This window comes from Perognathus longimembris, chromosome 21, assembly GCF_023159225.1.
Source record: "Perognathus longimembris pacificus isolate PPM17 chromosome 21, ASM2315922v1, whole genome shotgun sequence".
Lineage (NCBI taxonomy): Eukaryota > Metazoa > Chordata > Mammalia > Rodentia > Heteromyidae > Perognathus > Perognathus longimembris.
In genome coordinates, this window is record NC_063181.1 from 5,079,753 (window position 1) to 5,096,367 (window position 16,615).

General features: G+C 48.1%; 1 protein-coding gene across 2 annotated transcripts in view; it reads left to right on the forward strand.

Annotated features, from left to right (window-relative positions):
* Ints9 (integrator complex subunit 9) overlaps positions 1–16,615 on the forward strand; it is a 62,019-nt gene that overhangs the window by 43,426 nt on the left and 1,978 nt on the right. For both annotated transcript variants that reach the window (XM_048330319.1, XM_048330318.1), the window contains 8 exons: positions 625–759; positions 4,852–4,963; positions 7,145–7,325; positions 7,785–7,845; positions 9,899–10,070; positions 11,139–11,263; positions 12,292–12,459; positions 16,248–16,346. In XM_048330319.1, coding sequence (XP_048186276.1) covers positions 625–759; positions 4,852–4,963; positions 7,145–7,325; positions 7,785–7,845; positions 9,899–10,070; positions 11,139–11,263; positions 12,292–12,459; positions 16,248–16,346 — 1,053 coding nt within the window. The remainder of the gene's footprint in view (positions 1–624; positions 760–4,851; positions 4,964–7,144; positions 7,326–7,784; positions 7,846–9,898; positions 10,071–11,138; positions 11,264–12,291; positions 12,460–16,247; positions 16,347–16,615) is intronic.

The window sequence follows — 16,615 nt, forward strand, 5'->3', positions numbered from 1 at the left end:
GTAGAATAGCTGAAGCCTTGATCCTCATAACTTGGAATACAGAGATCTGGGAATCACAGCCCTGGCAAGAAAAAAAAAGTTCATAGGACTGCTTCTCAGCTGATGTCTTGGCTCCACATATGCACTTGTCATCCTCAGCAATGCGGAGAAGCCCAACAGGAAGATGGTGGTGCAGGGCAGCCTGGCATCGAGGCAGACATCTCAACGATCACCAGCACCAGTGCAGCTGGAGATGATGTAGTGCTGGAGCGCCTGCTTAACTAGTGCGAGGTCCTAATTAAAACATCTACTACTGGAAAGAAATAATAATAATAACCAAGAGCCTAAAATGAAGAATGAAAACTGAAGTATTTGGCTCTTTATTCTGTTTGTTACTATGTCACTTTGCCTTTTAATGACTGAGTCTTGAGTACCTATTGACAGAACTGAGGCCGAAGCTGCAGGTGACAAAGATTTTATGACTGCCTTTTATGCTTACCACAGGCTCTAACATCATCTCTGTTTTGCTTTAAGCTTTACAGGGTACTTTAGAAGAATTTCACTTTCTGTACTTGCTTTTTCCTATAAACGTATGTGCCAGCGATGTTTCCTGAAAGTTCACATTCTTCCTGGGGTTCTTTTCAGGAGCTGTTTGGTGCCGTCCAGGTGACCCCCCTTAGCTCTGGCTATGCTCTTGGAAGCTCCAACTGGATCATCCAGTCCCATTATGAGAAGGTCTCCTATGTCTCTGGATCCTCCTTGCTTACCACACACCCTCAGGTAATGACAAAGGCTCTTTCAACATGGCTGTTCAATCCAAATTCCATATCCAGTGAGCTATCAACCATCTTTTAAATCCTCCTAGTGTTTGTTTTCTCAGATACCCTAAGAAAGTTAAACTGTTCAAGTCCCTTCATTTAGGATTACACTTTACTTTAAAATAATTGTATAACTTGCAGGGTCACTGCTAAGATTCTGAGCTTCCCCTCAATCTTTCCAAACACCTGTTGTGGGACCCAGAAAGGTATTCATTTGCTCAGCAGATACTAATTACTGAATACCTAATGAAGGGCCACACACCTGTCAAGCATTTATTTAAGTGATGACCACCAAGCAGTCTCTATCCATATGGATTTTAGCTTCAGTTGATGTGTGGGAAGAGAAAGATGACTAAGACCTAAATGTTTAAATAAATCAGTCATTCCAGATTGTGATACAAGTCCTGAAAACAAAGCAGAATTATTTCTAGAGGAAAGGTAATAGTTGAGATTTGGTGATCAGAAATAGCCTCCACCAGTTGTAGTGACACATGTGTATAATCCCGTCACCCAAGAGGCCAGGGCAGGAGATACAGAGCTCAAGGCCAGGCTGGGGCTTCATATTGAGACACCAGCTCAAACATACAAGGGCAGAGGAAGAGAAACAGAAAAGGCCTCTGGATCCATCATCTAAACAGATCAAAGACCTAGCCCTGCAAGCTTGTGGGAGATGACAGAACAAGCTGATTATGTTTGAGGAGCAGAGCATGCATCGTGACTGCTGCGTGCTATGTACAGGGAGCAGAGAACCCAGGAAAGGATCCAGCCCACATCATGGCCTGCTATGTAGGCCATGCTGGTACTGAGGTCTGAATTTGTGATTGCTGCACTTGCTAACTCAATTGGTGCTCTACCACTTAAACCACACCTCTAGCCCATCTTTTTGCTAATTATTAGGGAGATGGAGTCTCACTGACTTTTCTGCCTAGGCTAGCTTCAAAGAACCTTGATCCTTTGGATCTTGACTCTTGAGTTCTAAAATTATAGGCCTTAGCCACCAGCACTTGCCCTGATTTTATCTCAGTGTGTAGAGGGAAACCAAGGAAAGATATTCATTGCAAGAAGTAAATGTTTTTAGCATGTGATATTTAAGTGTTTTAGGTGTTTGAAAAGAATTTATTATTCATTTAATAAATCTTGATTCCTTCTATTTTTGTAAGATGGGGCTAAGATTAGAGAGCTGATTGCTGGACTATGGACACAGAAATACCTTGTAGAAGTCCGTATCCCTTATTATTAAAATTTTAAGCTTATGAACATAACTTCAGGATTTTATTTCCATCATAAAAGGTGAAGCGTAGCAGTGGATCCCCCAGCCCTGTGCCTGCTTTCATACTTACTCCAGATTCCAGTGCTCACTCTATCCTGAGTGGCTGTTGTGCCCCCGAGAGGCGCACCGGGCTCACCGGCGAGCACTCACTCTATCCCAGAAGGCCAGTGTGCCCCGAGAGGCGCACCCGGCTCACCGGCCAGCACTCACTCTATCCCAGAAGGCCAGTGTGCCCCGAGAGGCGCACCCGGCTCACCGGCGAGCACTCACTCTATCCCAGAAGGCCAGTGTGCCCCGAGAGGCGCACCGGGCTCACCGGCGAGCACTCACTCTATCCCAGAAGGCCAGTGTGCCCCGAGAGGCGCACCCGGCTCACCGGCGAGCACTCACTCTATCCCAGAAGGCCAGTGTGCCCCGAGAGGCGCACCGGGCTCACCGGCGAGCACTCTATCCCAGAAGGCCAGTGTGCCCCGAGAGGCGCACCGGGCTCACCACACTCACGCCCCAGCACAGCCGGCCTTGGCGTTTCACCTTTTTCCTTTATTTGGTGGTTCAGGGGCTTGAACTCAGGACCTTGCATTGGCTAGGCAAGCACTTCTACCACTGAGCTAATCTGCGAGCCCATAAGTTCAGCTTTTTCCAGAAGCCCCGTGTCATCTCTCACCCTGGCCGGAGCTCCTGTCCCTGCACTGCTTTTGTTAGGATGGTGCTCACACACTTGTTATAGAAAGTCCATCAAGTTTTACACTGGCTCAGAAAGAAAAGCCTGTTTGTTTTTTACTTGATAAATAAATGTGTATGTTATTTATGACTTACAACATGATACTTTAACATACACGGTTATTGAATGGCTAAATCAAGACAATCAGCATATCTCCTTTTGAAAACAAGATGGGGAAGAATGCCAGGCCCTAGGCCAGAAGAATAGAATACCTCTCAGCTAACATTCTATAGTGTTTCTGTCATACTTTTTTCTTTGTTTTTTTGGTCATGGGGCTTGAACCTCAGGGCCTAGGTGCTGTCCCTGAGCTCTTTTGCTCAAGCTTAATGCTCTTTGAGCCACTTCCAGTCTTGTGATGGTTAACTGAAGATAAGAGTCTTACAGATTTCCCTGCTGTCCTGGCCATACCTTCTTTTATATCCAACTTTTATTTCAAGGTTAGAGGGACAAGAGCTATTTTTACTGTAGCTAGCAGAATTCTAGGCCCTTCCCGCCTGTCGAAATCAAAAGGTCCATCAATGTCATCCTAATCTGCTTGTTTGAATCAAAACTTCCTTATTGGCAGCTTCTCTCATTCTTGATATGTTATGCCATAAAAGACAGAAAGATCACTTGGCTGCCAGCTCCTCCAGTTTGTCCTCTTAGATCAAAACCTTTACAGTACTATTGATGTCATTTCCAGTAAATTCTTATAATGCCCATAAGTTTAAAGGGAAAATAAGGTCTTGGAAGTAATAAGCAATGTTTCTCTTAATTTTAATTTCTAACTGCCAAACTATGTCTGTTGGACTCATAGGGATAAGAAAAGGTTGGGTTTAAGAAACTTGATAGTAGTATTAGTTACCGTTCTATCACTGTGACCAAATAACTGATAGAAACAACTTAAAGGAGGAGGACTTACTTTGACTCCTAGTTACTTAGTCCCAGTTGGTCATATCCAAGCATGCTGCATCCATCCTCACCACCTCAGCACCCTTCTAGTACTTTGTCATCACCGTCCTTCTTGCAGGTGGACTTTTCCCCTACACCTGAGAGAGAACATGTGATTCTTGCTTTTCTCCATCTGGCTTATTTCATCTAACTGCCTCCAGTTGTATCTGTTCTACCTGCAAATGTCAGCAACATCTCATTTTTCTTTTTCTTTTTTTTAATTTTTTCTTCATTTTTCTTTATAGCTGAATAATACTCTTACTGTATCTTCCTGCCGTATTTTCTTTATCCATTCATCTGTTGATGGTTGATGGACACCTCATTCTATATCTTAGCTTTTGTGAAAAATGCCATAGTATGTGGTCATATGGGTATCTCTTGTATGCTAACTTTGTTTCCCTTGCATAATGAGATGCTATTTCATTATCAAAAAATTAGAGGGCTGGGAATATGGCCTAGTGGCAAGAGTGCTTGCCTCGTATACATGAGGCCCTGGGTTCGATTCCTCAGCACCACATATACAGAAAATGGCCAGAAGTGGCACTGTGGCTCAAGTGGCAGAGTGCTAGCCTTGAGCAAAAAAGAAGCCAGGGACAGTGCTCAGGCCCTGAGTTCACGGCCTAGGACTGGCCAAAAAAAAAAAAAAATTAGAGATGCTGGCAAGAATGTGGAGGAAAAAGAATGCCATTGGTGGGGTTTTAACTTAGTGTAGCCACTATGGAAAACAGTATGGAGATTCCTCAGAAAACTCCAAATATTTTTGGTTTTTTTGGACTTTTCCCCCCTTTTTAAATCATACATGGGTTTTTATGTCTTACATTTTTGTCATACATTATTATAATTTCATGATTATTTGTTTGCATTATGATAAAAGTAGACTGATTCATATTAGGATACCTTTGAAACAATCTTTTTGTAAATGTTCTATGTATGTTAGAAAAGAATGTATACTTGTTGTAGGGTAAACATTTTTTTATATGTATTTGCTAACCTGAGCTTTCAGTGTTAATGCACGTCTCAATAACTTGCTGACAGGTTGGACATAGAGCCGTGTTTATTTGTCTTGCTCCTTTGCCATTCGTAGATTACATTCCCTTTTAAATTACTGATTGTAGTTCTCTGTTGTTTTTCAGCCCATGGACCAAGCATCTCTCAAAAACAGTGACGTTCTTATTCTGACAGGGCTCACCCAGATCCCCACAGCAAACCCTGATGGCATGGTGGGGGAGTTCTGCAGCAACCTAGGTACGGGGGCGTCTCCGGTCTCAACTTGGGTTTCAGCACCTTGCTTCCAGGCGCCCACTCCCTTCACAGCCTCATGGCGCCTCCCTGCTCCCATTTGCTTCTGTCCTCTGTGGAGGAGCATGTCAGAGCCTGCTGCTGTCTGCAGGAGCAATCCTATGTACATGAGAATCGTTAGCACTTTATAGATAAAGTGTTCAACATCCCCCCCACCCTGACACATGCTTGTTTGTGTAATCCCTGCTTCTGGTGAATTGGTAGGGGAAGAGGGTGCCTACAGGGCAGCAGATAACAAAGAAGGAAAGAATCGCATCTTTGCTTTGCAAGTAATAGTGCAGAAAAGACTGCTAGACTGAATTCACAACCATGATATAATGAATGGAGGTAATATTTCCCACTGTTAGTTAGTCGGTATTACTTTTTCTTTTGGGAGGAAGATTAGCTTGAGAGGGCCTGTGGAACATTTTGCACTAGGAAGAATTCTATTTTCCTTTGGCTGTAAGTGTTAAATAAATATCTGGAGATTTCGTCTTTATTTTAGAAATGTAGATTGGTTACTGCTTTGGTGAGTGCAGGTGAGTGTTGTCACAAAAATGTCCTGGCTTAGTGGTGTAAGCAGTAGCCACGTCTCACAGTCTGGAAATGAGGACATGTGAGATGAAAGTGCTCTTTCACCCAAGGCTGGAACTCTACCACTTGAATCATGCCTCTACTTCCGCTTTTTGCTGGTTATTTGGCGATAAGAGAGGATTTGTCTGCACAGACTTGCTTCCAATAACGATCCTCAGATCTGAGCCTCCTGAGTAGCTAGGACGGGTGTGAGCCACTGGAGCCTGGCTGGGTATTTTGCTGATAGCCAAAAATAATTTCTTACTGTAGAAAAACAGTTACTTGAATGGTCTCAAGTAGAATCTTAGGTTTGTATGTTTTCTTGTAATCTAGAAATATAGACTCAAAGTAATTGGATTTGGAGGGGACACACATCTCTGAGTGGGTCCACTGATCACCTGCCTTGAGGAACTGTGGGCCTTCTTTACAAACACAAACCTGGGGCCTACCACACAGCTACCACGTTGGAATCTCTGAGGAGAGGAGAAAAGAAAAGCTGCATGCTGGACTGCTCTCTCTTGGCAATCTCTGTGCAAACTAAAGTCTAACATCCCTAGTCTCACACATTGCTCTCATGTAAGTGGTGAGGAACCGGGCCCCGCAAGGCAGTTTCAACTCATCTGTGGTCCAAGCTCAGCGAAACAGGGCCAGGAGTAGGAGCAGGCTCTAGAACCATGATTGCTGATGTTGGGGTTTTTTCCTCCACATCATAGTCCAGTTGCCAGTTCTTAAGCTACAGGATCAGGGGCTGGGGATATGGCCTAGTGGCAAGGGTGCTTGCCTCGTATACATGAGGCCCTGGGTTCAATTCCCCAGCACCACGTATACAGAAAATGGCCAGAAGTGGCGCTGTGGCTCAAGTGGCAGAGTGCTAGCCTTGAGCAAAAAGAAGCCAGGGACAGTGCTCAGGCCCTGAGTCCAAGCCCAGGACTGGCCAAAAAAAAAGCTACAGGATCAGGTGACCTGTACAAGGCAGTGGGCAGGGTAGAGCACAGAGGCAAGGAGACTTCAAGTCCTATGCCCCAAAGCCATTGCCTTGGTTCATTTTAGAAACCAAGCGAAAAGCAAACTTGAATGTGTACTTGGTTTGTCTCAGCCAGTCATAAGTTTAATGACTACAACCCATAAACTGTGATTCCTTATTAGATGGCTTAAAGTATTCAAAGTATGGAAGGCTTTCTATTGAACAGATATTAACGAAAAAATGCCACAAAGTGAATCAAACAGAAAATTTTGACCTATTTCCTATGACCAAAGACAAAAAAGAGAGAAGGCTGACAAATTTTTGAGCAGGATGTAAAGGGAGCCTCTGCCCGCAGCCCGGCGGCTATGGAAGCATTAGAACCTACACCCTCAATGGCCTGACCAGCAATCCCTAGGAACTCAAATTCCAGGTGATGGAGGAGTCATCTCTCAACCTGTGCATCCCCCTCCTAAGAAGCGAATTACTATACACGCGGGTGCATTATGAGAACAGAAGTAGGAAAACAAATGCAATTGTTATTTCAAAAGTTGCACTGTACCTTTAAACTGTTCTTTTGGTAAGACTTTCACCCCTGGCTGCGTCTGTCCTAGCTCTGACAGTTCGCAATGGAGGAAATGTGTTGGTCCCCTGCTATCCTTCTGGAGTGATCTACGACCTCCTGGAGTGCCTGTACCAGTACATCGACTCAGCGGGCCTCTCCACGGTCCCCTTCTACTTTATCTCGCCTGTGGCCAACAGTTCACTGGAGTTCTCCCAGATTTTTGCTGAGTGGTATGTCAGTGTTTTCTCTGAGTTCTGGTAGATTTGAGTACATTGAAACAGTAAGAGTAAGCTAGGTGCTGGTGGCTCATGCCTGTAGCTACTCAGGAGGCTGAGATCTGAGGATCAAGGTTTGAAGCCAACCTGGGCAGAAAAGTCCATTAAGACTCTCATCTCCAATTGACCACCAGAAAATCAGAAGTGGCGCCCAGACTCAAAGTGGTAGAGCACTAGCTTTGAATGAAAAAGCTCAAGGACAGAGCCCAGGCCCTGAGTTCATGCCCCACCACTGGCCAAAAAAAAATGAACAAAAGAAAGGATTTTACTAGATACATGTGTTGGTTTTAATTCACAGTGAAATTCACCACTGGAAAACATGTTGAACTTGAGTGTTTAAATTTGCTCTGCAGCCACTAGGTGGCAGCAGCTGCCCAGTGTGTACTTCCTAATGCTGCTTTTCCTCTTTAAAAGGCTTTGTCACAACAAACAAAGTAAGGTGTACCTCCCAGAACCGCCTTTCCCTCATGCAGAGGTAAGGAGAGGAAATGGAAAGAAATGTGGGTGGCTCAGTTTGAATGGGGGATTTGTATAAACAAACACAGCTCTTTTTCTTAATTTCGATGATAGCACAGGACTGTAGTGAATCTCTGTGCTTCCTCTTATTTGCATGTCATGATACCTCTGTGTTTATACAGATCACAACATACCTCTGTTACAGTCACAGTCCCTGTGTATTCTCACTCAGAGTAACATTTATGTATTGTCAAATGTTCTTTCCAGTTATGCCAGTCACATGGAAAATAACATTGTGGCTTAAAAGAGAGAAAAGGCTCTCCTGTGACAGAACTGATAAGGGTCTTTTTTTTTTTCTGATAAGGGTCTTTATATAGCCTAGGACCTGGCTCTTTTTTCTCCAGATGGCATATTTTGGACATTTTTCTGTGTGATTGCCTCATATTATTATTGCTACCTCGTAGTCAATAGCAAATCACAAACATACAGTAACGGCTTTAATGATTGTTCTGTTGGACAGAATTACTCCTCCTTTTTGTAAGGTGTTTATTCAAAAACGCAATGCTTAGATGGCTATAAACACTTCAAGCAATGTTGGAACTGTGTTCTGTTGTGTGGTGTGTGCAAGCAGAAGCGGGAGTTAGCAGAAGTCACTGGAACGTCATAGAGTTAAAGCCCTGGTACTGATGTACACTCAAATGCCCACCCACAGGATGGCGTCTGTCATGGTACTTTCACACAGCCAGATCTGTGCATTAGTGAGGCTGGATGATATTCTCAAGGTGCTGTGCGTGACCCCAGACCCCCTCCACAGCACCGCAGTGCGTTGTGCTGTGCCCTAGGTGTAGTAAATGCCTTCTCCACACATGTAAGTGTTCAACTTCGGACAGCTTTACCAGGGTAGAGCCTATTATAAACTGAGGGGCATCAGTATTTGTTATTCAGTACATTTTAGAGCAGCCTGAGGGTTCACTAAAAAGTTATCAGACTTCCCATGTATTTCCAGCCCCTCCCACATCAGAGCAGTTTATTTGTAAGAACTGGCGAACCTTCATGCTACATTCATCACCCAAAGTCCATTAGAGCTCACTCTTGGAGCGCATTTTCTGGGGCTAGCCAAATGAGTGGTGGCACGTGTCTAGGTCAGTATCCTGCAGAGCGGTCTGCTGCCCTCAAGTCCTCTGGGCTTCTCTGCTTCACCCTTTCCCAGCCAGCTCATGGGACACGCCCATCTTCCTCCCTCCATAGTTTGCCTTTCCTAGAATGGCGTATTGTTAAAATGTTGCAGTGCCTACCCTTCTTGGCTGCTTCCACTTAGTAAGAGGCTCTCTGGCCATTCCATTGTCTGGGAAGACCAGTTATCCATTGCTTACTGATACTTTGGTTGCTCCCACGTTTGGCAGTTCCAAATAAATATATCCATGTGGAGTTTTTGTGAACATTTTCAACTCCTTTGGGTGAAATACCAAGTAGAATGATTACTGGATCCTCTGGTAAGTGTATGATTTAAAAAAGAAAAAATATAGCCAGGCAGTGATGGCTTATACCTGTCATCCTGGCTACTCAGGAGGCTGAGATCTGATTATCACAGTACAAAGCCAGCCTGGGCAGAAAAGTCTGTGAGACTCCTATCTCCAATTAACCACCAGATAACCAGAGAGGGTGCTGTGGCTCAAAGTGATAGAGCACTAGCCTTGAGGAAAAGAGCTCAGAGACAACCCAGGCCCCAAGTTCAAGCCCCATGCCTAACAAAACAAAAAACAGCAAACTGTCTTCCACACAGCTGTGCCCTTCTGCCAAGTGGGCATTCCTGCCTTCTGTTTATCTTCTGTGGTTGTCTAGATCTGTACCCATCTTCAAAGTGGGTTCATTTTCGTGGTGAGTTTTAAGAGTTTGTACATTTCCAAACTCTATAATAGAGTGTATCTTTCCAAATATTTCCTCCAGTTTATGGCTTGTCATCTTTCCTCATTTGTATTTTTAAGTCTTTTCTGCACATCCTCCCACCCCTTGGCTCTTCCTCAGCTGAGGCAGGCTAGCAACTCTTCATGTGTGCCTTCTGTGCCTTCCAGCTCATTCAGACCAATAAGCTGAAGCATTACCCCAGCATCCACGGAGACTTCAGCAATGACTTCCGACAGCCATGTGTGGTGTTTACTGGGCACCCTTCTCTCCGGTTCGGGGATGTGGTCCACTTCATGGAGCTCTGGGGAAAATCTAGTCTCAACACTGTCATATTTACAGGTAAATCATTCCCTTTCCAGTGGGGCTATTAGTGGATGCACCCAACAGGTAGAGAGAACCCAGTGAAGGTTTGACACTAGGCATACCTACAAACTCAAGAACCAAGATCAGCACCCAGTGTATGGCAGATCACACCGTGTATCGTGTGGGCGTGGCTCACTCCAGTTTGAATGCCTGCCTTCCTGGGAAGAGAGTATCAGTTTCAGCAGGAGCGTTTGTTGATAGGGCTCAGGACCCATTCATTGGTCTCCTGTCTGGTGGAGGGGGTGCGGGGGGGGGCGGGGAGGCAGAGGTGTTGATTTGTCTCATGTAGATGTTTGGAACACCGGAGGAGATTGCTGTGGTCTGCACCAGACCTATCCACTGTGTGAGGGTACTTACTGTTCTTGCTACGTTTGCTCCATATCTCATTGGAGACAAGACTGTGTAGATATGCATACAGAACACATACACGTGTAGATCCTGTTCTTCCTCGTATTTTGAATCGACCAATGATTCTGGTTTGAATCAATTACCACTGTGATTTTAGAAAATCTCTATATTTTTATTCTGGGCCTAGCACTTGAACTTGGCCTGGGCACAGTCCCTGAACTTGTTTTGTTTTGTTAAAGGCTAGCCCTTTCCCACTTGAGCCACAGCTCCACTTCTGGCTCTCTGGTGGTTAATTGGAAATAAGAGTCTCACAGACTTTCCTGAAAGGCTTTGAACCCCAGTCCTTAGATCTCAGCCTCCTGAGTAGCTAGGGTTACGGGCTTGAGCCACCAGCACCTGGCTAAACAGCTATTTTTTTTAAGAACATGAATTGTTACCTTATTACAAGGTAGAGCTTTCTCTTCTCTCCCACTTACCTATGTGTCCCCTCATTTATCTGCCTCCATCCGTGTTGAACATCCCCTTCCCCCTAGGCTCCCTCGATACTCTCCTCACTTGAGACTCCTCCTCCTGTGACCCGCCCTGTTCTTGTTCTCACTCTTCCTGCCAGGCTGGCCTGTGTCCACCCTGCCATCCCCTCACTTGGTAGCCCTCTCTTGCCTGCACCTAAAGATGCCCTGTGTGCCCTTCTCTTAGAACCAGACTTCTCGTACTTGGAAGCCCTGGCTCCCTACCAGCCGTTGGCCATGAAGTGCATATACTGCCCCATTGACACGCGGCTGAACTTCATCCAGGTGTCGAAGCTCCTTAAGGAGGTGCAGGTAAGGAAGGACATGGCAGTGTGGCCTCCGCCTGGTCCGCACTTCCACAGTGTCCCAGGGGGGCCCTGCCCGTGCAGAGCCTCTGTCCTCAGGGCTCAGATGGGCCCAGTCCTCCAGCGTGGCGCTCTAGAAGGAAGAAATCAAAAGGGAAAGAAAACATCGGCAGCCGATTACTTTTGAGGAAAACCAGTTGTGCCATCAGGGCGCCAGTGGTTGACGCCTGTCATCCTAGCCACTCAGGAGGCTGAGACCTAAGGATCCCATGGCTCCAATTCACCATCAAAAGCTGGGAGTAGAGCTGTAGCACAAGTGGTAGAGTGAGGGACAGCACCCAGGACCTGAGTTCAAGCCCCAGGGCCAGTGGAAAAGTAAAAGAAAAACCAGTTGTGTCCACTTCAAGTCAGATTTTTACTATATCCCCTCCAAAGTCATTCTGTAATTACACTGAGCTAGCAGTTGAACTGAAACATGTTCGAGGCCTTGCTTTACACATGCTGTTAAACCCAGTAGTTGCCCCTCTTCAGTGTCCTGATTTTTCTAGGGATGTGAGGCTTTGTCCAGTGCTGACATTGAGCTGGTGGATTTCCAGCATGTTTTCATTTCAAGAGTATTTGTCTAGTAGAGATATTTTGCCCATTTTTTTTCTCCCAAGATAAAAAGATTTCCTTTTCTTAGTAAGAGTTCCATCGCTGGTTGATTGTCACCCACAGTTGAGCCTGTGGCCTGCCTGTCCACCCCTCCTACCATGTGGTCTGCACACAGTAAGAAACTCCAGGCTAGCACAGAAAGTTCTGGCGCTTCTCGCCAGGCGTCCAGGACTCCGCACAGGAGATGTGCCCACAGGAGCTTAGCAGCTTGTGGGGAGTGGACGTGCGAGGTCAGCCCGCGGGTTTCCTGGATGGGGTGGAATGTGTAAGCCACACGGCTTCATCCTCCAGGCCTCGCCACAGCTTGCAGCTCCGAGGCGCCTCCTGAGCTGGATGCTCTGCCCGCAGGCTCCTCCCTGACTGTGTCCATTCGGTCCCCAGCCCCTGCACGTGGTCTGTCCCGAGCAGTACACCCAGCCGCCCCCGGCGCAGTCGCACAGGATGGACCTCATGATCGACTGCCAGCCCCCAGCCATGTCCTACCGGCGAGCCGAGGTCCTCGCCCTGCCCTTCAAACGCCGCTACGAGAAGATCGAGATCATGCCTGAGGTGAGCCCTTCCCCTGGGCCTCTCCACTTGCATCTCTGGAGGGACCCCCCGCCCCCCACCCCAGCCGGGTGCTTCATTTGGGGCTTGTGTCAGATCCTTAAGCGAGTGTTGGTGCAGGGCTGGGATTTCCCAGGCTCCACAGTGCGCGTGGAATGGTGTTCCCCTCCCTCCTGGGACTTGCTGAGCAGCGCGAGACCAGTGTCCCTGAATTTAGAGAAAGACAGAGATCGGAGTAACCAAAAAAAAGTTTGGTCCGGCAAAGTCTAGGTCCTGATAGTTCCAGGAACGCTTGCTTCTTTAACCAGGGATTAAAGGAAAGTCATTTGTAGGGGTGTTGTGCTCCCCTCTGGGGAGTGAGGAGGAGCTGGCTACTCCAACTTCTTCGCCTCTGTGACAAGTTGAACTGTAACAAGGCCTAGGAAAACACTGGAAGCCAGTGCCAGTGGCTCACGCTCCTTTTAGGATTTTGACGTTGAAAAGCAGTATCCAGACCTTGGACAAAAGATGGAAACTCTGGGATGTTTCTCTCCCCATGGTCCTGACAAGGCTAGTTTCCGGAAATAGAGTTGTGATTTGCTTAGTTGAGAATGATAAATGAGATGCAAGCTAATTTTAATAACTCAGATAAAAGTGACTCATCAACACAGAACTGGCAAGTTTCTAAATGCAAGCCATCCGGTTTGTTATTAAGGCCACACACGTGGGCAGTCATCACTTTTTGTAGCGGTTCTTTGTCTCCTCTCCCTCTCCCTCCAGTGGTATTGTGAGCAGCAGGGGATCTGGAGAGTTGGGAAGACCCTAAGGACACGAGGATGAAATGCCCTGGCCTGCAGGGGCCTGCCGACATAACAGAGCCCATTCCCCTCCCAGCTCATGGGGCTTGAGCTTTGGGCCTGAGCACTGTCCCTGAGCTCTTCTGCTCAAGGCTAGCTAGCACTCTACCACTTGAGCCACAGCGCCGCTTCCAGTTTTCTGGTGGTTAATTAGAGATAAAGAAGCTCACAGACTTTCCCGCCTAGGCTGGCTTTGAACCACAGTCCTTGGCCACCAGCACCTGGCTGAGATGGACTCTTACACAGGGGATGGCCTGGAGTGCTGATCATTCCAGTCTCGGGCTTCCATGTAGCCACGCCCCAGCCGTGGGTTGGAAAGAGGGCTCGTGAACTCTTCATAGCCCAGGCTGAAAAGTCGTCCCCGACCCACCCACCTCCCAAGTCGCTGGAAGCACACTCTTGACCTCCAGAGCCCGGGTTAGGCCTCAGCTTCTATGTTACATAATGGCCTACCATAAACGAATAACCATTTTAAATTATTATAAACTGTTTACTGGTGGAAAGTTACTGTTTCTGGGTTTTCTACATTATAAATAACACTTTAAGCAATGTCCTTCACATAAATCTTGGCCATATGTTTATTCCTGTGGGAAAGCTTTGGAAGCTTCTGGATTGACTATGTACAGCACCAGGGCACATGTGACAGCTGTTCTCAGAAAGGAGTGCAGCTCTTACAGCCCTAGAGTGGGGGGCGGCACTTTTCTGCTTCCTTGGCTATGTAAGTATTTTGGTGTGTCATTTGGAATTGAATTTCTTTATTAACTGAAAACTTTCTAGAGAATCTTTCTCCCTTCGCGTGTGGATCTCGCTGCTCTGGCCTACGGGTGCAGCACGTTCCATCCTTTCAGCCCAGGACCCGCACAGAAAAAAATACCGTTTTTTCTTGCCCCACATATAACTTGAGGCGAGCAAAGAGGAAATTGAAATTTTTCTGCTTGTTTTGTTTTTTGCCAGTCCTGGGCTGGACTCAGGGCCTGAGCACTGTCCCTGGCTTCTTTTTGCTCAAGGCTAGCACTCTACCACTTGAGCCACGGCGCCACTTCCAGCTTTTTCTATATATGTAGTGCTGAGGAATGGAACCCAGGGCTTCAACATGCTAGGCAAGCACTCTACCACTAGGTCATATTCCAAGCCCACCTTGAAATTAATTTTCAACCATGAGGGAAATCGTGCAGATCCAGGCTGGTCAGTGTGGCAACCAGATTGGTACCAAGTTCTGGGAGGTTATCAGCAATGAAGATGGCATTGACCCCACCGGTACCTACCACGGGGACAGCAACCTGCAGTTGGACCACATCTCTACTACAATGAAGCCACAGGTGGCAAATAAGTTCCTCGCTCTGTCTTGGTGGATCTAGAACCTGGAACTATGGACTCTGTTCGTTCAGGTCTCTTTGGCCAGATCTTCAGACCAGATAGTTTTTTTGGTCAGTTGGGGGCAGGCTTTAACTGGGCCAAGGGCCATTATACAGAGGGGCTGAGCTGGTTGACTCAGTCCTTGATGTGGTGAGGAAGGAAACGGAGAGCCATGACTGCCTGCAGGGATTCCAGCTGACCCACTGCCTGGATGGGGCACAGGCTCTGGAATGGTCACCCTGCTCATCAGCAGGATCTGTGAAGAGTACCCGGGCCACATCGTGAGTACCTTCAGTGTGGTACCCTCACCCAAAGTGTCTGACGCTGTGGGTGAGCCCTACAATGCCACCCTCTCTGTCCATCAGTTGGTAGAGAATTCTCATGAAACCAACTGCATTGACAGCAAGGCACTAGCCTTGAGCATACAGCTCAGGACAGCATGCAGGCCTGCAGTTCAGTCCCCAGGGGACGGACAGATGGACGGACAGACCGGGACACACACACTCACAAGAGTGTGAGGAAGAAACGTGGGTGACATTTAAAGCCAAACCTTCATCCGGTGAAGAGCAGCTCCTTTAGAGATAGGAAATCCTACTGTTTCCTGAGCTAATGGTTTTTAAAGGCTAAATTCGGGGGGAGGGGGGGACGGGGAGACCTGTACAAAACCCTTAGGCTTCAGTAGTTGCATGGGGTTTGATTTTGCTGTTGTGTCTGGCTGTTCTTTGAACTTGTTAGGCAGGTACTGGACGCCTCCAGCCCTTTCCCGCACTGGTTATTGTTGGGTAGGGTCTCCCTCCTGTCTGGCACCATTTTGGGTGTCCAGGTGCAGCTAGGGTGACAGGCACTCGCCGCCACGCCCAGTTTCTTTCCGCTGAGCTGGAGTCACAGAGTTTCTGCTTGGGCTAGCCTGAAGCCTTGACCTTCCCGTCCCCAGCCTCCCAAGGTGTGAGCCCCAGCCCCCAACCCCCAGCTCAGGTTGGTTATTTCGAAGGTCACTGGCATGTCTCTAGGAGCAAGTGCTACCGTTCAGTCAGCCGGAGCCAGCCGGAGCTTGCACGAGGGGTGGGAGCGCTGGGTCACGACGCCTCTGGGCCGGGTGGGAGCCGGCTGGGGGCTGGGAGTGATGAGTGAGCCGGCGGTGAGCGGTGCTGGGGGTCTGTGAGCGCCTCCAGGGTGCTCTGTCCACAGCTGCATGAGAGCATCCCTGAGGCTCGGGCACCCACGCGAGGCGTGCTCGGCAGGGGCTGGTGGCACGCGACGCCCCGCGGCCACCTGGGCCGGGCCCTCTGAGCACGCCGTAGCAGGACTTGGGGAGTCACCACCCCACTCCTTCCCGTCTCTTCTTCACTGAGGGTGGGAGGTTTGTGTCCGTGTGTGCATATCCACTGATTTCCACAAACGACCCCAGTTCTTTCTTCTTGAGCGATGGTTCGCTTTAGCCCGCACTGGTGTGAAGGCCTGAAGGGCCAGCCTGGGCCTGCTGCACTGCCTCAAGGTCACCGTCACCTTGGGCTTTCCCTGGAGCTTGGGGCCACAGCCCTGCACCTCGTCGCCCCTCTGCTCAGAGGAGACCATCTGAACCCCCACGTTTGCTTTCAGCTTGCGGACTCCCTGGTGCCCATGGAGATCAAGCCTGGCATCTCCCTGGCAACCGTCTCGGCTGTGCTGCACACGAAAGATAACAAGCACGTGCTTCAGGTAGGAGGCGGCCGGGTGGGGGGGGGGGAACCTGGCGACAGAGGCCCCTGCACTCAGGCCCGCCCCACCCAGCACGAACGCGAGACCCTCGTGCCCTGCCGCGGCCCGTTCAGATCACAGAGGCCCCTGTGGGGCCGCACGCCTCAGGAAGACCAAAGCGGGGAGCGCCAGGATTGCTGGACATGGGGCCGGGGGTCACCCTAAGTGCCACCCCCTCCTGCTAACGACAGCCCTGTCGGGCGGGCTGGGTGCTGCGAGGAGGCCTGAGG